At 47.5% G+C, this 21,885-nt stretch overlaps 2 protein-coding genes across 6 annotated transcripts in view; one reads left to right on the forward strand and one right to left on the reverse strand.

Annotated features, from left to right (window-relative positions):
- Window positions 1–4,301: 4,301 nt before the first annotated feature.
- On the reverse strand, window positions 4,302–17,848 carry Ciao1 (cytosolic iron-sulfur assembly component 1). The gene is made up of 5 exons (XM_070537434.1): window positions 17,613–17,848; window positions 10,834–11,100; window positions 8,228–8,316; window positions 5,666–5,934; window positions 4,302–4,598 (listed from the first exon to the last, which is right to left on the reverse strand). The coding sequence occupies exons 1-5, from the start codon at window positions 17,752–17,754 to the stop codon at window positions 4,349–4,351; spliced, it is 1,017 nt and encodes a 338-aa protein (XP_070393535.1). The 5' UTR covers window positions 17,755–17,848; the 3' UTR covers window positions 4,302–4,348.
- A 193-nt stretch (window positions 17,849–18,041) lies between these two features.
- The window catches only part of LOC139059259 (peroxynitrite isomerase THAP4-like), a 28,531-nt gene continuing 24,687 nt past the window's right edge, over window positions 18,042–21,885 (forward strand). The window contains exon 1 of one of the 5 annotated variants that reach the window (XM_070537427.1): window positions 18,042–18,203. In XM_070537427.1, the coding sequence (XP_070393528.1) occupies window positions 18,133–18,203 (71 nt within the window). In that variant the 5' untranslated portion in view covers window positions 18,042–18,132. Of the gene's footprint in view, window positions 18,247–18,884; window positions 19,065–19,087; window positions 19,108–21,885 lie in introns of those variants that run through there. The other 4 variants (XM_070537433.1, XM_070537431.1, XM_070537429.1 and 1 more) reach the window with 4 other exon arrangements.

The following is a 21,885-nucleotide window of genomic DNA, read 5'->3' on the forward strand; positions in this document are numbered from 1 at the left end:
ACTCGGGATAGTTGTTTCGAAAAGTGGCTCGAGTGTTCCGATCCCGCGCATAGGAAATGTCTGTGCCGCGAGCATACATATCAAGAAGAGAAGTATTTTAATGATTGGAAAATGTAGAGAGGTAAGCCGGATAATGGAGCATCTGGCCTGCTACTCTACGTAAGGGAAGGGGAAGAGGGGAAGAAAAAGGGTCACAATGGGGGATGATAATGGGAGGAACGAGGTGAAGGACACATTACACAACTGGTATCACAGGCGTGAGTCCAGGCCCGTGTCACCTAGGAAACGTGAAAGTGCACGCATTGTCTCTGTCGTCTGCCAACTCTGTGGCCACGCGCCTAGCAAGAGGTCCTCCGACAGTGGTCCATTGTGTAAATGTCTCAATGTATCTGCCAATGTCAGTCTTTCTCGCGCATACTCAGGGCACACCGCGAGCACATGTTCTATAATCTCTACAGCGCCACACACTGAACCGTCCGGGGAGTCTGTCCGTCCAATAATGTGCAAATATTTGCGCGTGACGACAATGAGGTAGTTCAGGTATACAGAGTGAATACTCTATACTTACGCTGGAATAGTAGCTTGGGCTTGTTGGTTTTCGATCCTGGTGTTAACAGCGCAAAGCGTAGAAAGGACACATATCAAGTACACACACAAACCATACGCCTTGTGCTGGGTGCATTCTGGCTAGGTGCATTTGCCGCAAAGTTTTGCTTTTATTAGGCTACAGTGCAATTTAACAAACTCATATTCATTGCCTAGTAGAAATGTGTGTACCATTGCATGCGCTCAACGAGGAACCGTAGCATTCCTTGATGTTGGTTACTGCTGTCACGCGATGGGCTAAAAGTGATCGCCAACGCGGCGACCGCTTTTAGTTGCAGGCGGGCACGGCGACGAAGAGGCCGAGTCACTGGCTGCCTCGCAGCAGTAACGAGTCTCACGAGTGCACGCCCTGTGAGATTAACCAAAGGTCGAGTAAAGTAACTGAGATTCCAAACGCTGCAGCACTTATTACACATATTGCACATATTACAAAGCCCCTCGAGCGATCCACCTTGCTCGATAGTGGGTGCTAAAATCACGTCCACGGAAGTGTCTGTATGGCCTTCCGGTACGATCAGGGATTGTGCATTTGTGGACAACCAAAAAAAAAAGAAAAACGCGCATGCACTCGATTTAGAGACAAAAAAAAGGCAGTGATCTCTTTAAGTGGCACACGACACATTACATTCTATTCGCGCTTGTTTCCGCTCCTGGTTCAAGGCCAATCATTCGGAAATCACTGACGATGACACATGTTCCGCGTACAAATTAAGAATAAAACATGTTATCTTCTTTCTAGACCATAGCCGAATTGTTCTATATGCATATGTAAATTGCTTGCTTGAGGAGGAAGACGTTAGTCGCTCTATAAATCACTGTGTAGCTATACAGCTAGTTAATATTATTTCACCCTTTCAGGCACTATGTACACAGCTGTGCACATCGCCAACTCGCACCTTTCCCTCCTAGCGCTTTAAAAGAGATGCAAGAGCGAACCTGAACGTTGTGTTCCGGACACGTCCATGTACTTGGAATACTGCCAAATGGCTTATTTTTTAAACAACTGCCCCCAAATTCGCGCTGAGATGCATTGTGCATTCTCCATACCTTGGTAAAACTCGTCCTTCATCGGTAGGTGCAAACGTTTAGTCTCAGCTCGTCGCCTTACCACTGGAGTGTGCTTCTTAAGCACGTTTTCGTTCGTTTTTGTTCACGAGACGTGCCAGTGTTACTGCGGGAATTGCGCACTTGTCACTTGCTTGGCACCAACAGGCGCGCACCTGTGTGCCTCTCACTGGAGTGTTTCTGGCGGTCGTTAAAGCTAACCGGTCAATATATATATATATATATATATATATATATATATATATATATATATATATATATATATATATATATATATATATATATATATATATATATGTATCCCCGTGTTCCACTGACTACAGTTGCAATGGGACCGTTATACAATCGTCCAGGTTTTAGCAATTCGGTGTCCCGAGCTTTGTGAGGAAAACCTGAAAGGCGTACCACGGCCCGAACTGCATGTGGAAAAATCGGAACGTGTCGGTGAACTATTCCAGGACAGAACAATAGGTGTTCTTCATTGACGCACGTGGCATTCGATAAGAGCTGTCGGTTATCGCAGACACAAGAGCCGACAGACACTCACGTGTCGGAGCTGCAAATGGAAAACAATGGTGGCGATTGCGCAGCGTTTCTGTTATCCGAATAGACACTATTTGAGTAAAGAGTGTCCTGTCATGACGAGACAAGTGCGCAAGGTGGTTCCCCGAGCAGAACCAAATTTCTAAAGAGAAAAAAACTCGTGCGTTCTGCAAGGGTACTTTACGGGATATTTACGAGTTTATGTCGTCAATCTATAGTTTGAGTATACTGTAGAAAGCGCTCTTTGACAGACGATTTTACCGCAGCAGTCACCAGCCGTACTTGTGACTCTTCGTTATCATTCCTTCTTTATCCGGAAAGCACACAAAGTTGTTCTAAAATCTTTTTCAGCAACGGAACCCAACTCCTGTCAGTGTAATGCTCGTGCCCTGTCTGGGATGTGTTGTTCTGTGCCTTGCCTTCTTTTTCCCTTGCTTCCTCACTCATTAAGCGAATGGCCGTGGTGTTCCCTTCAGCATATGTCAATCTCTAGGCACTTCTCTTTTGGTGAGGGTGATTTCTTAATAATAATAATAATAATAATAATAATAATAATAATAATAATCAGCTAAGCATTCGTCATGCTTAGCTGACTGAATGATACGCAAAATTCCGTAAGCAGGGTTTGTCACACATCTCATTTGTCCTGACCAAGATGGCCGCGTTCCCGCTAGCAGCAGCACTGTTACAGCTGAGACACGCGTTTTCAAAACTTGGACAGTACGGGGAACGGACGGTGGCAAAAATTATGTCACCGGCCTGCACGTTGACCCGAGGCCCGCCATCTCAGTTTCGTCAAACTATTTTATATAGGTATGTGGAGAAGCGTACATGCGGGTGTCGCATACCCTCTGGTTAAAGTGGTGTTACCGAAACTAACCTACACCGTCGTTTTGCTGTGGTTTAACGGGGGCATTTAAGTTACACAGATCGCGCGTACACAGCACTTTACCTGGTAACCCTCGAAACAATTCCACCCGACGAGAACCGCTTATGCAAGGCTTCTTCTACTGCTATGACAAGGACACGTCTTGAATTTGCTGAAAGGTTCCCTTTCCCAACTTACTGACGCTGTTTTAACAAAACCGCAACAGCAGATATTTAACAGAAACAAAAGAGCAGATTGCGCTGAGGGAACGAATATGTCTATTTATGATGTAGCGGCGAGGAAATGAATCGCATATTGAAAGGCGCTTTGGCATATAAGTCTTCCGCTAGCAACAATGATGACCTAGTGCATAAAAAATGCAAAGTGAAACTTCGGGTCGAAACCCGTTCCACTTCGGCGATGTCAAGCAGCAAAATAATGTTCTGCCATAGAGGTATGATGTATCATCACAAAGTTTCATGCTACTGTACCATCACCGTCATTTTAGCTTCATAGTACGATTCTTAGTACGAGGCTCTATGATTGCAACGACTCCGGCTACCTGCCAGGACAGGTACGTGCTACAGTAGCTTGATGCACGTGCATGGCAGGTGCGGCGCGGATCAGCATGCACGCATTGGCGGTATATGGTCCGGGCCACCTGCCTGTCAGTTGCCGTACGATTAGAGAGAGAGTAATGGTAAACGGTAGCACTATGTTGTCACATATCATTTGTGAGCACGCGCTTGGCATAAAAGAAGCCGATACTTTTGAGCTGATGCTAGTAGAAACCTTGGTTCCGCGCGGTCTTCGTGTACTTCTCCCGTGACAATATGCTAAATCATTCTTATGCCAATCGCGTCACGAACCGCGGCGGCACACTTAAAATGAACTATGATGCAATATTCCGTAGGCAGCCTTTCCCAAACATCCAAGCTGCCATAACCTACCACTCAAACCATTACGGGCGTTTCGAAAGCATGGACGGTACGGGGGAATGAAGTCGATAGGAATTACGTCATCAGTCCGCTTGTTGAAACCCTGATTACAATTATAGCGCGAGGTGAGCCAACTTGGTAGGTGACGCGAGGTGTCCGGAGAAGCGCCTTCGCGGGTTTATAACGTATCGCATACAAGCGAACCGTGGAGTGCAAGTGCGGCAAATTCTTGCGGAGGTCACCGAGGGAAGCTGGCACAAAATACACGAGAGTCGCGCACAGAAAAAAAAAAAGCACTACAACAGATATTTATTAAGAGGACGTTCTACTACGGCGCAGCCGTCGTCGTCGTCGGTGGCGGCGGCTCGATTTGCCAAATGCGCACCCGGCCCTCGTCGCCTGCCGAAGCGAGGAGACCCGGCGTGGACGGGTTCCAGGCGACACAGTTGACGTCCTGTTCGTGCGATTCGTGGCACGCTAACCGCCAGGGAGGCTCTCCCGAGCCGGACTGCTCTTCGGCGAACACGCGAACTCCATTGTCGCCGCATCCCGTGGCCAGTAAGCCGGTAAGAGGGCACCTGCGAACGACAGAGCGAGAAAATAAGGCGAACGGCCCTGAAGGAGCGACGGCTGATTGGCTTATGAATAGACTGATCGACCAGAGGCAATGTCTAGCGCCAATCCATCGCTCTTATACACTAAATTGGCGGCACAACATGCCGGCGAAATCAAGCGCTGATGCTATCCCTGCAGAAGGCGCCGTGATACATTTTGCTTATTCTTCAATTTTAGCCAACGTGAAGTGGCAGCATCAGTCCACTTGTTTGCAGCAAGTAATTTCTCTCATGGCGAGATAAATAAACCACGGCGAGCCTTTTTTTTCTTCTTCAAATCAGCAAGGCATGGCTCGATGCCATGTGTTTTCATCTACGGTGAAGATTGAAGATGAGATATAGCCGCAAAATTTGTGCTCTTACAAAAGAACAGCAAGCACACAATAAGTTATAAAGCCCTTTCGCTAAGTGTGCACGTCACTATTAAGAACCATTTTATGTAAATAGTACTGTCATCCATGAACTGTTTTATTGCCGGTGGTCATTTTTCTCCGTGTTACCACTGAGTGCTATCGAGTTGTCGGTCGACGTAAGACGCGCCTACTGTGTCGTCAAGTTCTTGAATGAGTCTCGTTTAATCGAATTGCGCGCGCGAATACTGTTGTAGCCCATTCTCGGATGTACGCGAGCACCAGCAACAGCTCTGAAATGTTAGGTTCATATATACAACATGGTTGATGACGCACTTGACCCGGCGAGATCACATTCAACGACCGACGACTAGCGTTAGCCGCTACCTTCGTCATTTCAACGTTGCTTGTCTTTCTGGGCACAAGTGCACCCAATAAATAGTTCGATCCTTAACTAACACTCTTGACAATGTTCGCTTCTTCACCACCACTTCAACGTGACGACATGCGTTGCGCTCACCGCCACGACTGGTTGCAGAAGCAGCGAAAGCGTACGTACGCTTACAAGGTGACCAGAGGCTATACTGCAGTTTCCTAGGCGCACGCTCGGCCACAGAGACTTTGCAACGGGGCACGTCGCAAAGGACCACTTAAAGCCCCTCGAGCTTATAGTCCGCTCACCAAGAGACGCTGTAGACAGGCCGTGGGTGCAGCGTGCCGATCGTGCCTTCGCACTTCCAGCGGGCCTCTCCCGACGGCGCCCCCTGGAGACGGCTCCAGATGCGGACGCTGCCGTCGGCGCTGGCCGAGGCGAGGCGGCGGCCCCGGCCGTCGAAGCACGCCGACCACACGGTGCTCTGATGCTCGGTCAGTGTGTGCGCGCACTCCCAGTCGTCGATCTGCTCGGCGTACACCCGCACGCTGTTGTCGTAGCTGGTGGACACCAGCTCCTGCGATCGCGGTACAATAACCTTTACGTTCTGTCCACGGGTGCCGCCGTCTTGGGCCGCATAATAAGAAAGTTTGCCCCCTCTTGCGCGGGATCAGACTTTGATATAATTCATAACAACCATCATCTACCAAACCAAAGATGCTTTGCATTGAGTAGACGTCAACTGGACTTAATTCTGCGCGTCGTTGGCGCGTTTGCGGAACGCCGAAAGCGTGTACATCAGTGCACACACAACTTAACTGTAATGCTGTAGCTTCCCTGACGACTTAACTCAGCCTTCGCCATACTCGAAAACTATTAACGCAATCGCTCGTGCGTAATACTAGAGATAGGAGAAGGTTCTACCTCGCGCCTCGTCAGTCATGTGCCTGTATTTATTTCCTGCCGGTTGTCCGCATTGATAGTCCTCATAAACTGACTTTCCTCTCGTTCCCCCAGCGCTGACTGCCAGGCTTGAGGTGAATCCTCACACCATACTATCAGCGCACTCCTAAATAAATTCAGTCGTACTCCTTCGGACCCTACAGTAAGAAAACAACCGTATTAAAAACACTGAATCACTCTCTCAAAATTGTGTGCAAGGGGCGAAGAAGTGTGCTTCATAGTATGCTTCATAGAGCGCACCTAGTATCAGCACCCGTTCCTGCGGCGAGCGTCGGCGTCGGCCGCGTAACCGAACGAACGAGCATAGCAAAAGAGCGAACGCGGAGCGGGATATGAACGACGCGAACGGCGGAGACCAATGAGAGCGGCCCTTCAGTGACACAAGCATGTGAAACGTGTCATGCGGACCCGCCCGACCGCTCAATGCGTACTCGTATCTGGTCTCAGCCAGACCGCTCGCTTCGTATACTATCGTCTGTTCGCGTCAGCTCTCGCTTGCGCCTGTTTGGTTTGCTTAGTTTGGTCTCGTTCGCGCTTGCTTGTACTGTCATTGTTTGCGATCGTTTTGTAATCTGATTGTATGCACAAAGCGAATTTTGTAGTACTTTCTGGAAGCCACGCGGCACCAGCGATTACACTGGAACCTTCGACGAGTCATGTATAAAAGCGGACGCGCTTGATCGGCAGATCAGGTTTTTGACGATTTCCGACCCTGCTACATGTCTGTCTCAAATTCTTTGCTTCAATATATCACAAAATGAAAACACGTATAGAGCTGCGCTCAAATTCCGCATTAGAAAGTACCGTAATCGTTCACGGATTTTTTTTTTCCTATTTTGCCCCTGTGACATCGCTGACTGCGCGCAACGAAACGGAGTGCGCTTCGGAAAAAAAAAAAAAACACGTGAAGTATGCGCTTTTCATTGTCGCTGACATGGGTTCACACAGCGTTCGCCACCAGTTCGGGAAACTGATTATGCATGCCGTTTAGCTTGACGGGATAAAAACGAAAGGAAGAAAGTAAAATAAGTGTATATATAAGGATGACCATACAGAACGAAACAATTTCTTTCTTCAGTGCTAATGCTTCTACTTCGTATGCGCGTTAAACTTGTGGGGTCTCTATGTGCGAATGCATGCTGTTGTGTTCTGACATTTTTCATACTGTATTTGTTCCTTTAACGCTGTAAGTCAGTATTGTAGTACGCGCGCTCACTAATAGCAAACGCTTGCAGGTCATATACACTGTAAAATAATTTACATCCCTAAGGGTTCTTTTTTTTATACTACGAAGTTATGTCGCAGTGGTGGAGTCCGCAATGATACTGACTATCTGCGACTGTCATGCACACAGCACACACACCGTTGAGTTTTCGGAACAACGTTTTAGGATTATTACTCTGAGGCATGCACAGAAACGCCTGATAAGAATACTTGACGACCTCACATTTCCCATCATAGGGAACGATGACGTTCACTGTTTACCGCTCCTTTGATGACAAGTGCTGCAGCTGCGCTGTTCATTTCGATTTGGGAAGTTACCGCGAAGAGCACACGGGACGAAAAAAAGGGACACCACGAAGTAGTATATCAGCGTTTACCTTAGCATTTGTACCGCACCACTGTCGAAGGTCATTTTGTGTTTTTATTGGCTTCCTCGTTGCTTTTCGGGTGCACACATGTGTCTCATATGTATAAACTCAGCGTTCGTTTCATCAAATCCACAAACCACTTCGTATTGTCTCTTTCTTCGTCCTGCGTGTTTTTTGCGGTAACTTCCCAAGTCATGATTCCCCCAACTGGCCCACACACACACTCTTCTAAGTTCATTTCGACACCGACAACGGACACTTTCGTCGGTGCGACGCCTTTAAGCGGCCTAATTCAGTGCAATTATTCTCTCTCACCTCTTCCGTTGGATGCCATGTCACTGTTTTGACGTCTTGGTTGTGACACGCCTGAACGGATGCGCACTCGAACTCGTCGGAATCTTCCACTGCAGAAACGCAGAGCAAAGAGGTGATCACATCTAACTGATCTCTCTGCAAGAAGGAAACCAAACAAATGCACCCCCCCCCCCTTCCTTATATCATAATAGCGTGTTGCAAACCAAACCATCCGCCACGAACCAGGTCCGTTTCGATCGATCCCTTCCGCGGATATATTATCACTGACGCAAAGCCCAGCACGACGCCTCGGCGGAACGACATAGACGTTCTGCCAACTCAGTAGACAACAATCCGGCATCGAAACGGCCTGTTCTAGGAAGGTCAATCTTGGACATATCTCGCGTAGCTGCTGGTTCCTACAGAAAACAGAAGCCTTAGAAGCTTTCGATGACTAAAAGGCGTCAGAATTGAATTTGCATCAATTTAATTCAGACAGAGTATATGCTTTCTGTCACAAAGTGCGCGCGCCTCTCGACATTGCCGCCGCATTGGGAGAGAGCCTCTTTTATTGTCCCGTAACTCTACTGACCTGTTCATTACGTGATCGATGGCGCGCAACTAGGGAGAGACTGGGTGACGTGGACACACGCCGGGAATCGACCGGACTACCGAATCTTTTGCTTAATTGTGCGGTTTTACGTGCCAAAACCACTTTCTGATTATGAGGCACGCGGCAGTGGAGGACTCCAGATATTTTGACCACCTGGGGTTCTTTAACGTGCATGTATTTGCAACGTTAAAGTACACGGGTGTTTTTGCATTTCGCCCCCATCAACCGGGATTCGATTCCCGCGATCTCCGTGCTAAGCAGCCCAACACCATAGTCACTGTGTGTGTGTGTGTGTGTGTGTGTGTGTGTGTGTGTGCGTGCGTGCGTGCGTGCGTGCGTGCGTGTGTGTGTGCGTGTGTGTGTGTGTGTGTGTGTGTGTGTGTGTGTGTGTGTGTGTGTGTGTGTGTGTGTGTGTGTGTGTGTGTGTGTGTGTGTGTGTGTGTGTGTGCGCGCGCGTGCGTGCGTGTGTGTGTGTGTGTGTGTGTGTGTGTGTGTGTGTGTGCGTGCGTGCGTGCGTGCGTGCGTGCGTGCGTGCGTGCGTGCGTGCGTGCGTGCGTGCGTGCGTGCGTGCGTGCGTGTTTGCTGTTGTATGCTTGCGTCTTTATTTCTTTTTTTGTACCAACCCCAAATCTCCATCTGGCTCGCTTTGTTGTGCGCTTCGCGGGAGGGCCCTTGGTTGTTTGTTAATCTCTCGCCTTTAGCGAAGCTGTTCGCGGTTGTGCGTACTTCGTTCGTAATGTATGTCGCGCAGGCTCCTTTGAATTAAACCTAAGTGATTTTTTTGTCATATCTCCCACCTCATGCCTCTGGTTTGTAGCCAATCAGGCGCGGAGCGATCGCCGGTGAGCCTTCGAGCGCTCCCTTAAACGAACGTGGGGTGTCTTTGTTTGTCGCCCCATCCCCTCCGTTCCGGAGAGCGCAGGAACATAATCACCATTTTCACCGAATCCACGCTGTATGAGGCGGAGCATAAAAATAGCTACATAGGATAAGGCAGTGCATAAAAATAGCTATATAGGAAGAGTCGTCACAATGAAATACGCCGGTTTTTGTAATCGGCCCTGCCCGATCGCTGCGTTTAAGCGGACAGTGCCCGCCGAAGTATAAGCTGACACGTTACGGTACTCGGCTACCACACACCAAAGTGATATGTGTATTGCATCTACAAGCAAACACTGGCCATCAGTAATGCCTGAACACAATGGGCATGCCGTAACTGCTCGCTTCTAGCATAGCACGCACCCCACCCCCCTTTACCGTTACAACTACGGACCTGCCAGCTCTGCGCTTGTTACAGCTGATCCGAGATGAGCACAAAGCTGCAGCAGCCACTAAGCGCAAAGTTGGTAGGTTGTCAGTGGCAGGCGGCCTATTCAGTAGTTGCAGTGCTATGCTAGAAAACTATTATCGCTTGACACAAGGATTCACCATGCATGCGGGGAAAACGACCGCCTGAAAACAAGAGGATCGCCTTAAGCATTTTCACAATTTGCACATTAGCAGAAGCCGGTTGCCTTCAGGCCTCTCTGCCTAAAGAACTCGCTGCGTAACAAATTCAGGTCAAAGTGGCCCTACCATAGATCGTTAATCCTCGTTGATCATCATGCATTAACCGTTAAGGGCCAGATGCTGGGACGATGGTACGTATGGTGACGCCGCTGCGATTTTACGAAATACATATAAAAAAGCTGCATCACGGAGTTAAGTGATGGCGCTTTCCGCGGTCTCTAATTCGTGGGCACTGCGTGGGTGACAGGTTCATGGTCAACTAGCACGCGCAAAGCGAACAAGCTAACCGGGACCGCCCGCAAGGGTAACAAGAGACAGATGTCGGTGAGGCTAAAGGCTGAGCCCCCGCCCCCCTCCCCTGCTCCACTAATATATCGCAGGAGAGCGGTAACGAGAAGCGACATCACTATTCTAAAACAGGCATAAGCAACAAAGCGCGAGACACATACCGCTTTGATTACCATGCACACCCTCTGCGACAGCAGTCACATATGTGATCCCTCACCGTCCCATATCCAGACGGTCTTATCCCGGCCGCAGGTGGCCAGATGGCGTCCCGAGGGAGACCAGGCGACGGCCTTCACCTCGCTCTCGTGTCCCTCCAGAGTCGCCACGCTCTCCCAAGTGCGCGATTCCCCGTCGATCCTCCATATGCACACGGTGCCGTCGAAGCTGGCCGAGGCGAGGCGACTGCCGCACGGGGACCACGAGACACTGCGCACGGTCCGCCGGTGGCCATCCAGCAGCATCGCCTTGCACGTCCACGCACCACCTGCATAGAGGCAGTGAGCACACTATAATGCCGGTCCAGAAGACGCTGCGAGCGGCTTCGGTGCCCATATCAAGATTATCCGCATCCTGCCGTGCGAATTTGAGAGACGGCAGTTGTACATTTCGTGCAAAGGCAGGTGGCGCCATTGGGTTTCCTCCATAACTCCCGTCGGGCCTCCTCGGAGGCCGTCGATGAGGCTAAGTTTAAAGGGAAACCGAGGACGGCTCGGCAAAGTTATTCACCTTTTGACTTTTGACGGTGGGCACAAAGATGTTCGAGACTATTCAAACATGTGGTCCAATGGCGTGCATTGACCATGCGGTTCAATGGCGAACGCTGTGGCGTTCCGCTACTGGCAAGGGCGATACAAAAGCGGTAGTGTACCGAAATTTCGGTGCTAGTTTAAGAACCCCAAGTTATTCTAAATGATCCGGAATTAATCCCCAGCATTCCATTATACGTCGCTCATAGCTGCTTGTTGCTTTGGGGAGTTCAACAGCTGAAGCATAACATACCTTTCTGCGTCAATCCTTCCACGCCAATCCTTTCGCATACCTACCTGTCAACGCATTGCGTGAATCACGAGTAACTGCCATTTCCGAGAGGTTCTGGCGTCTTTAAGTATATCCGCTTTCATTTACTCTGAAGTGCACTTCGCCAACTTTCAAGCCGACTCTAACGGGTTTCGCCATCATATCGATTACGTTCCATTAGCAGAACTATTCGCCAGAAAAGAGGACCGTATTCGGCCCCACCCAGAGTTCGATCGAGAGTCCACGATGTGTGTCAGCATTAGTTGGGTCGTCCTCGCCGCGCCGTTGTCGTCGTCCTTGTTCTCGCCCAGCCAGCTCCCACTGCTTTGAGCGGCATTGAAAGCTTCATACTTTGAGTGATCCTCAACACTTTTCTTTTTCTTGTCTAGCTACAAATGAGAGAATTATCATTGCAGACTGCAGTGCCGTAGACACCGCCCCCCCCCCTCAAATTTTTGTGTTCGTTTGCGGCTTTCCAAGCCCCCCTTCCTCCCCCTTTCCGTCCGCGGCCAAGTGAGTGCCTCCCCCCCCCCACCTCGAAAGAAGAAAAGCATTCTGGCCACGCCTCTGGCTGACTGTCCCTAGTACGGAACTTAAGAACACGCGCAGTAGTTTCTTCTTTCCAAGCATTGCCACACTGTGTGTTGAGCAGCTATAGGGTAATGGCGGCTTGGCACCCAACCCTGCGTCACAAGCACATACTTTACGTGCAAGAGTGGTGGGAAGCAGGACTGGTGAGTTACGCAGTCATCGTCAGTTATATACGAAGGCCGAGCTGCATTCGATTTCTGTCACAACCATGCAGTTGGACAATTAAAGCTAAAGATTTCTTAAGTCTTGCAATTTAATTTCGTGAGATACAGCAATCTTATTATGTTTTTCTTGATAATTTCGGGGAATAAACCAATACACGTACTATATACATCGAGCTGGTATATTATGCAGAACTGTTTGGTAGAGCCAAAGAATTGGGAGATGCTATACTTGACAAATTGTGAAATCGAAGACTTAACGAGTGGAGCGCCCTTTTCGTGCGCCAACGACAGCATTTATGTATCCATTACGAACGACATGCTGCATGTATATAGCCGCACCGTTTTCGGCAGTCTCGGAAATCGAGAATGCCGTAAATAAATAAATAAAGAAAAGAACACAAAGCCTCGCGAGAATAACTTGATGCACGCTGATGAATGTTGTGTATTACTTTACAAGCAGTGGTTTCACACGATGTATTCTGTGAAAACGAGGCCATTTCGAAGCATTCACAATGCGTGCGTGCGTGCGTGCGTGCGTGTGTCTGTTAGTAAATTACGCTTCAACAATACAAAAAGTCAGAAGACTTGTGCGCCCTCGCAGAATCCCAGCGCAATTTCCAGCGAAGCCCTTTCTTTTCAGGTAGTAGTTTTAAACATTTCGGTTGCCTGCAGTGTAAACCCCACACTTCGAAACACTGCCAGCATATAACGTTTTCAAGAACTCAATTAGCGAATCTTTAGAAAACGTCTTACATCATCTGCGCTCATTAAATTTCGCATTAGTCGTAATCCCACCCCCCTCCCCCCATTTTCACCAAATTTGGTTCCAGAAGGATTTTGATAGTTTATGTTACGTTATAGGACGAATTGTTTCAGTACAGGTAGGTAAATTATACGCCATTCTTAAAACACAATTATAACGTACTGGAGCGCTTGCACGAGTATGGTTTACTGCAAGAACCGTAGTTAACCCATACATTTTTATCAATAATCTGTCCCCTGTTTGCACGAAATATAAACAAGGCGATTTGTTTAGTTCACCAAGGGCACCGCGGAAGCCCATGGATATGGGAAAAATCGAGGGTTCAGTAATTATTTGCAACGATCATAATTAAGCCTTAACAGCCTTAACCTAAATAAACCTTAACAACCAACTTTAGGCGTTCCCCGAGGCACCTTAACCAACCTTAACATTGGTGCCATTTCCACCGAATGTGAGCTCGGTGTTACGTACGGTCTCCTGGGAAACAGTTAAGATAACGGCCGTACAACGCTTTCGAAGAATTATTCAGAAAGAATTCCCCCAAGGGCTGTCATTTGTCCACACGCATTAGGATTCGCATGCGCATTGGCTATAATGCTCGATACATTTTCAATAAATTTGATATCGGTGGCAGTTCTAGTTCTCGCAGGACGGTGAGTTAAATTATGTGCCGTTCGTAAAACGTAGTCACAGCTCTCCGGAGCGCTTAATTGCACATGTAACTTGCCCACACAATGAACTTTGCCTAGAAATTTCCCATAACCTGCCCCTCATTTTCACCAAATACAACCCAAGTGCCTCGTTTAGCTGACCGAGGACGTCGGCAAAATGTAGTATGTGTCTCGGGGAATGCATAAAGATAAGCAGAAAATGAGTATTGAGTAATATAATATGTACGATCATATTTAAACCACAAATGTTAAACATTCCACATACATCGCCATTACAGCATTCGGCAAGTGTTTGAGAGCGTGATTGGACCGTTATCCCATATGTTTCCTAGTGTCCTAGAGGATACTATAGGAAACATATCAGATAACGGTCGACACTACTGTCCTAGAGGACACTATGGGAAACATATCAGATAACGGTCGACACTAGTGTCCTAGAGGACACTGTAGGAAACATGAGATAACGGTCGACACTACTGTCCTAGAGGACACTATGGGAAACATATCAGATAACGGTCGACACTTGTGTCCTAGAGGACACTGTAGGAAACATATCAGATAACTGTCGACACTAGTGTCCTAGAGGACTCTACAGGAAACATATCAGATAACGGCCGACACTAGGAAACATATCGGATAGCGGACGACTCACGCTTTCAAACACTTGCCGAATGCTGTAATTTATCCACTCACATTTAACTTGGCATGCTAATCGGCCATAATTTTCCACTCAAGTTCTCTAACGTTGATTTTGGCGGCAGCTACAGTTCTCTCAGGACAGCATACTAAACTTTTCGTCGTCCGTAAAATACACTTGTAATTCTCCGGAACGTTTGTGTACGTAACCTACCGCATTTGACCCCCAGACTTTAAATTCGCCTACTCATCGTCTGTATATCCTGCGCCTTGTTTTCACGAAATACCAACAAAATGTCTCGTTAAGTTCACTGAGGAAGCCGGGAAAACCTACGTGCCTCGCGGAATTCATAAAGGTATAGGCAGCACACAAGTATTACGTAATTATCTTCAATGATCTAATCCAAGCCAGAAACGTTAGTTTCGCCATACAATACATTTAACATGCCATCCATTTCCACCAAATGTAAACTCGTGACGTATACAGAGTTCTCACGGGACACTGGGTAACGTAGTTGATAACGGCCGAAGGCACTTTCGACTGTAATTAACTGACGCTCGTGAAACCGTGCCCGAGCATGCATCGCGCATAAGTTGCCCTTCAAAGTGCCCCTATTCCTTCAATATGTCAATTTTGTGGCACGCTGAATTCTCTCATGACACTGGGCAAACGTCATGTGCGGTTCACAAGACAGGCTCGTAAAGCTCTGGAAAGCTTAATTGTTACGCGCGTCACTCGTATCATGGGTCCCGTTTTCTGAATATATTGAATTTCTAGCGCCTTTGCATGGTCCTCTTAGGGAAGCTGGTAAACATTATAAGCGTCTCATATAACGACTCTAAACAGGCTAAAAACGAAGGTCTAGCAATGTTCATTTAGCCCCCAATTAACCAACACACTTCGAAATTTTTCTGCACATCAACCCTAACATGGCCCACATTCCTTCTACAGGTACCTAAACCCCGTTAGTTGTCTCTAGCTCAGACAAAACGCCGAAAAAACACGCATATAACGTTTCCAAAAGCTTCTGGGTGCACTGACACCTTCACTTTAAAAGGCCAACCTTAGCGTGACAGGAGAGTGGGTAAGGCCACAAAAGACGAGGGGAAAAAAAAGAGACTGAGGGCGGGTGGCCACACCTACTCGAAGTTCGCACGCCAGCACGCCGTGAGGTCATAGACTTTGACGACGTCTGCTGGACCTAGCTAATTTTTCGTTTATACATGTTAACTATGGTGTGTCAAAATATATATATATATATATATATATATATATATATATATATATATATATTATCGAGCTTTGAGAATATCAAGCGCGCGTTAACGGTCCACATAGGTGAATACACTGTGAAATATGTGCTGGAACATGCCGGCGATACGGTATCAGCGCGAAATGTTAAAAATTTAACACAGGCTTTTATTTTGCCTTCTGGTGCGACCTCTTACCGCGAAATTGGCGAAGCTACACTTCTTTTTAAAAAATGCTCTATCGGTCCAAACTGATTTAGTGGTGGACAAGTTGCGCTTGCTGACCAAGTCAAGGTGAAAAAACACAGAGACGCTTCGGAGCCGATACGGGTTCCTTGGTCACACTAAAGCAAACAAGAACCCTTGGCTAGAACTAATTTAGCACTTCTCCAATTAGTGCGCTTTTAGACGGAATGTGCAGACATGTATATGCAAGTAACTGTCACACATGCTACTGCAGCGCGGCAAACTGCACTCAGCGAATTTGTTCTCGCGCGTTCATTGCGACTCCCCGTGTTCACGCAGAGCGAACCCGGAAAGCTCACACGAGGAGCCTGCTCTGTTGCCTTTTCCGAAACGAGTGCGCGACGAACAGATTAGGCGATTTTGCAGCGACGGAACGATCAGCGAGGCGCAGCCAGTTCCCCGATAGTTCAGGAAACGTGTGGGTTCATCGAATGCTCCTTTTGTCTGTGCAAATTGTACTAAAGTTACACGTTCCAGTCGAATGTATCATGTAAAAGGGATACGCTCTTTCCCGAGTTCCAAAGCATTGCTTCACCGCAGCTTTCTATTCCCAAAAGTTCAGACGGTAGCAGTCGGGAACTCCGAACAGCCAATTGAGGACATCATCTCATTCGCACTTCCAAGTTCAACGAACAATTCAATGTACTTCCTCTTACAGCAAAGCTGTCAGTGTAAGTCACAACGGTTTTCGTGGAGCGGTGTAGACCGTCGAAGGCCTGCGGCGACGTAGTCGGTATCAACAGCCACCAACACAACCAGAGTCGGATGCCGACGTTCGAATTGTTCTTTTTTTAAATCCAAACAGAAACCCCGATGATGTCAAGTTGACGTCGCAGATTCGACTTTAGTGTAGTGTTGGGCCGCTTTTCGTGCAAGAAATTTTCACAAGAGCAGACAGGTTATTCGTAGTTTCGAACGCAGTGTAATCTATATTGGTAGACAATTCGCACCGAGCCCAGGAGTTAAAATCTTTCGCGTCGTTTCAGGCGTCCAAGCTTCCCCCTTTTGTCTATCACAAACCACAGAGACCGACATTTATCTCTCCTTAACAGTTCGAATGCTAGGCGTCGATTAAGCTCTTTAACCATATTTGTAAGCGCCACCCTCAGGTAGATTATCCGTTACGTTGATTTCCAAGCCGATAACCAAGCAAATAGCAAAACGGTACAAATATAGGTACAAATATAGTCGCAACGTTTGATACTGCTTTCTAGGCTTGTTTTGTCAACCTGACGCAGTACTACGTTCTTTGGGGCCTCCAACGCTGGTTGTCACGGTAGAACTCACGCACTATCGCTTAGCAACAAGTGAACATTCCTGGCATAAGTACACTGCATGTAACAACCACCCCGATACAAAAAGCTCCGGCGTAGCTAACTTGCGCTGTGAGGACAGGGCGCTCACTTAGATGGCATTACACTTCTTCAGCTTTAAATGTCTGCGAGCACCTCGGCTGAAAAAGCCAGGGTTCACATGCAGGTTTTTCGCCTGCAACGGACGATGTGCGCGCACCTGGAACAGTTTTTTCTTTTTTTCACAATACTCCCATCATGAACACTATAACATGCTGGACGCCCGTGATCTCTATAGAACCGCATGAAGCAGTATACCAGTGGAATTCACCATAAAAGTTAAACCGCGGAGTCAGGTGCCCTACCTTCGAGCGCCCACAGACGAGTGCTTTTGTCGCCGCCGCAGCTTGCCAACACGGTTCCCGCAGGATTCCACGCGACACACCATACACGATCTTTATGGCCTTCAAGTTCGGACACAAGTGTCATTTTCATCTTGTCCACCATACCGATACAACGAAGAGAATCTTCAAGAACGCCGCATCCCTTTACCACATGCTCACGTTCATCAACAGACCTTAGCAGACGGCACAGAAGATGACTAGATTTGGCTTTCAATGGCTACTTACAATTGTTTTTAAACCCTTCGTTCGCTTGTTGTTTACAAACACAAACAAAAATGTAACAATGTGCCTGCGTAGATTGTGGCTACACTGTAATAAACCTAAAATAAATATTTTAGTACTCTCATATACTTTTGTTGTGCAACTCGAAAAGGTGACGTTAGCATCGCGCACTACGAAGGCGCCATTTTTTCTGGCGCGTGCAGTCCCACTGTGGATTTGTCTTTTGCGACGACGAAAGAATCGCGGGTAACATAAAAGAATGCCTGCGTTTTGCGCTGTAAAAGGTTGCGGAGCAAGGCACCGGAAAGGCGACAACATATCCTTCCACTCGTGAGCATTGACGTTTGCTACGATCGGCGCTTGTGTTCTGAGGGTATACCTCCCGGTCTGCTCGACTTTCGAGTTTCATGTACTGAAACTGGCGCGTTGCATGTCTTATTGTCTTAACGCGTGATAAAAGTAGCGTGAACTATCAGCTTTGAACAGAGCCGGCGAGGAACCGCGTGAATATGCCATACGATATAAAGTGATTCCAAGCATTCTTTACTGCGCGCGCCCGCCTCCTGCTCAATTGCGCTCGTCCCATTGCGCCATCTGATCTCGATTTACTTCCTTCCTCTTCGCACATTCTGGGGAGCTGTATTTAATAACTACACATCCGCTAAAGTACTGAAATATTGTGGTTCTGCTGAAAGGATGAAAGCAACAGCGTCCAGTCTCTCTCCCCGCACAGATCTTGATCGATCTTCGGTTATCACTGTCTGTGAAATAGTACGTGGCGCTTCTTTCAGACTGGCTGTGACCTTGTATACAAGTACGGCCAACCGAGGCATACGTCTGTGGACGGGGGAGGAGCGAAGGAAAAAAAATGGAGCGGGAGAGGAGGAAGAGTCGCTCAGCTGATCGAACGGCGAGGCGCCCTGGCGGCGCCTTCGAACCTACATTTTCGCAATTGCTCCACTGTACCGCCTTCCTTGGCGTGCGAGCTCAGCCAAGTGCCGAAACTTGCAAATACGAAAGAGCATATGCATTATGGTAGAATGCGCATGCCATATGCACAGGCGCAATTAATCAAACAGTTGGAGTGAAAGTCTGTTATTTAGATAAATTAACATTGCTATTCGTCATGCAATTAATCACCCTTTTTTGTGTAATCCAGGTGAAGTGGCAGAATAGCGATATATGCTACAGGTAATTTTCAATGAATCTGCACATAGGCCCAAGAAAATGTAAGGCAAGGGGTATATGATTAACTGCTTATATGCATTCTACATAAATTGCGGTTGGTTTGTGTGATGACCGACTGTGCATGGCTCTCTTAGGGCATTTTGTGTGCAGCGTCAGCAATATGCAATCGCATCAACACCCATCAGTGCTCAAAAGTACTGAAGCATGACCATTACAGGCTTCTTGCCCTGAACAGTTGGTATTTATAGTTTCTGCAGGATGTTAGTTGCCTAGGCAACAATCAGCCTTGTTTCATCGGACAAACCTACTTCAGCAGTCGCAAGGTGGATGAACATTTTATAGCAAGTGGGGCTACTTTTGTGGGAGTGCAAGTAATCGCTCTGCCACGACCAATAAATTAAAAGATGAATAAGCCATTTACAATTTCACCATGTCATATTTCTGAAGGAAATGAAGCAGTCTATGAAACATCTCTTGCCACACACGATTAGGCCCTTGAGGAAATAGCAGGCTTAGTCATTACATATAATATGGCAGCTCTTTAAAATTTCTAGAAGATTGATATGTGCTTCAGGAGTCACCGAGTAGATTCAAGCATAATGCATGTCCTACACAAGGCAAGAGCACACAATGCAACAGGCACGGTCTGTCTTAGAAATCCATGCTGGAGCCTATCCTGTGTGTAATCCGTAGAATGGCCATAGCTCTCTATCCGTAGAGTAATGCTGTAGTAATCCGTAGAATGGCCAATGTCATAGCTCTCTTGTGACGATTTTTTTTTTATCCTTTAGTTGTTGCTTGGGTTATAAGAGGTTGTCCTGAGTGCTCAGTTAAGGTGCAGGCACGTACCCAAGGGGGGGGGGGCAAAATTAAGTGGCACCCCCCCCCCTATCCGCCCACGCTACCACTCCTCACGCACATTCCTAAAGTGCCGACAAATCAATCTACTCGGCGGTCAACAGTTTGCTGCCTTTTATAGCGCAACCAGTACGTAACTGACTTCTGTAATTTTTCCGGCGTCCATCAACAGAAAAAATCATCATGTCGGCCAATCCTGGTGAAAGTGCAAAAAGGGTGCAAGATCAATGGCTCATACACCTGTGTCCTCGGGAACCCATAACGTGCCCTTCGAGATCTTCAGGATGAGCCCACGTATGGGGAGTGCTGCCTCCTTCACCTCCACCACGAGTCGGCCCGACATTGCGCTACCTTCGGGGTGGACCCACGTATGGGGAGCGCTTAACGCCTGCTTCACCTCCGCCACGGATGGGCCCGGTATTGCACTATCTTCGGGAGCAGCCCACATATGGGGAGTGCCTACCGCCTGCTTCACATTTGCCGCAGGTCGGCCCGTCGTTGCACAACCTTCGGGATCGGCCCACGTATGGGGGGTGCCTAACGCCAGCTCCACCTCTGCGGCAGGTCGGCCCAATATTGCACTATCTTCAGGCCGACCCGTGGCGGAGGTGAAACAATTTGCTCTTTGTTTGAGAGCTTTGACTGTCGTCAGCTTTCGCTGCCATTCTATCTTCACAGAGTAGAATGGTTGTCCATATTTTCACTCTTTTTAGATGGTGGTAGTTGTTGGCAGCTCTTGGGGTGTGGAGGTCAGCTTTCTTATCGATTCAGTGCCCGTGCAATTAACTCAAGATGAGTTCAGTTGTCACCATCTATTTGGTGCAGGTCGAGGCATCTCTCCTTTATGCCTCCCTCACTTTGTCACCATCTATTGCAGCAGTCAGGGTGTAGTTTATTGTTTTAATTAAAATATTTTATTTTATTTATAATACCCAACACAATTTTTACGTCACCATCTATGCAACGATCACACGCATCGCCGTTGCTTTGTTGGTTCAGCCTTCTTTGTTTAGATGGATCCAGGGGCCAGGAAAGGGATTCGGTTCATAGTCAGCTGGTCTGTATGATCATGGAACGAGTTGTGGCCGGAGAAAACGTCAGTCGCGTTAAACTTTTCCTTTTGCTTCATTATTTCCTCGAGTGACTGCTCGCCGTGATGCTGGCAGATTCTCGGAACCATATTCCCACGATATGGGTTACATAAAGTGGAAAATAAAATAATGCGAAACAGCGTCCATCATCAGACCGTGCAATAACCATTAAACCCATAAGCAATATGACTGTCACCCGTTACCTCGTCTGGCTTTTCCCTAATTGTACAGCACTTTTCGTGCAAAATTGGCAACTGGAAACAAGAGTCACAAGGTGTTGAGAAATTAAGTGATCTTAGTAGATCGCTTAATTGGTTAACGGGAGAAAGCCAAGGCAACAACCAAACATGGAGGAAAAGCGAAAATTCTTTGTGAAAATATTTATGGATCAATATATATTTATTTAAAAAGGAAGTAGAGAAAACGCCGCCGAAAGTGGAGAATAATTCCGTGTGTTTTGAATGATGCATCTACAGTTATCAATCGAGCTGCCTGACGATGCCACTTCTATGCTGTGCTAATGTGGGTGTTCTTTTAACCATCCGCGGTTGGCGCAGTACGTCTAGAAGTGCAGAGTCCTGCGCTCTACGTGGTTGTATGGGACTGGTGACCACGCGTCATTACGCAACTTCCCAAATAACAACACGAGTCGGTTTTGGCACTTGGTAGAGCAGTAAATGAGGGATCCAAAATAACTGTGATTGTTCCGTAAATATATAATTCTCTATAATTCTTCCGGGGCTAATTCCAAAAACTGCTACCAGAAAGCTTAATTTTGCACTTTCGCATGTTAACTTGTGTTTGACAAGGTTCTTCCTGCACATCTTTCATGCGCAAGTCCATTTGATGTGGTCCTTTGTTTGCCAAGTAAAGGA

This window comes from Dermacentor albipictus, chromosome 4, assembly GCF_038994185.2.
Source record: "Dermacentor albipictus isolate Rhodes 1998 colony chromosome 4, USDA_Dalb.pri_finalv2, whole genome shotgun sequence".
In the NCBI taxonomy this organism is placed as follows: Eukaryota; Metazoa; Arthropoda; class Arachnida; order Ixodida; family Ixodidae; genus Dermacentor; species Dermacentor albipictus.

Bases quoted from the DNA above. Each gene is read 5' to 3' on its own strand.
- Ciao1 (XM_070537434.1), bottom strand. From the start codon at position 17,754: ATGGTGGACAAGATGAAAATGACACTTGTGTCCGAACTTGAAGGCCAT. The intron at 11,101-17,612 runs GTAGGGCACCTG...GCCTCTATGCAG, and splicing joins TCGTCTGTGGGCGCTCGAAG to GTGGTGCGTGGACGTGCAAG. The intron at 8,317-10,833 runs GTGAGGGATCAC...GCGTTTCTGCAG, and splicing joins GACCGTCTGGATATGGGACG to TGGAAGATTCCGACGAGTTC.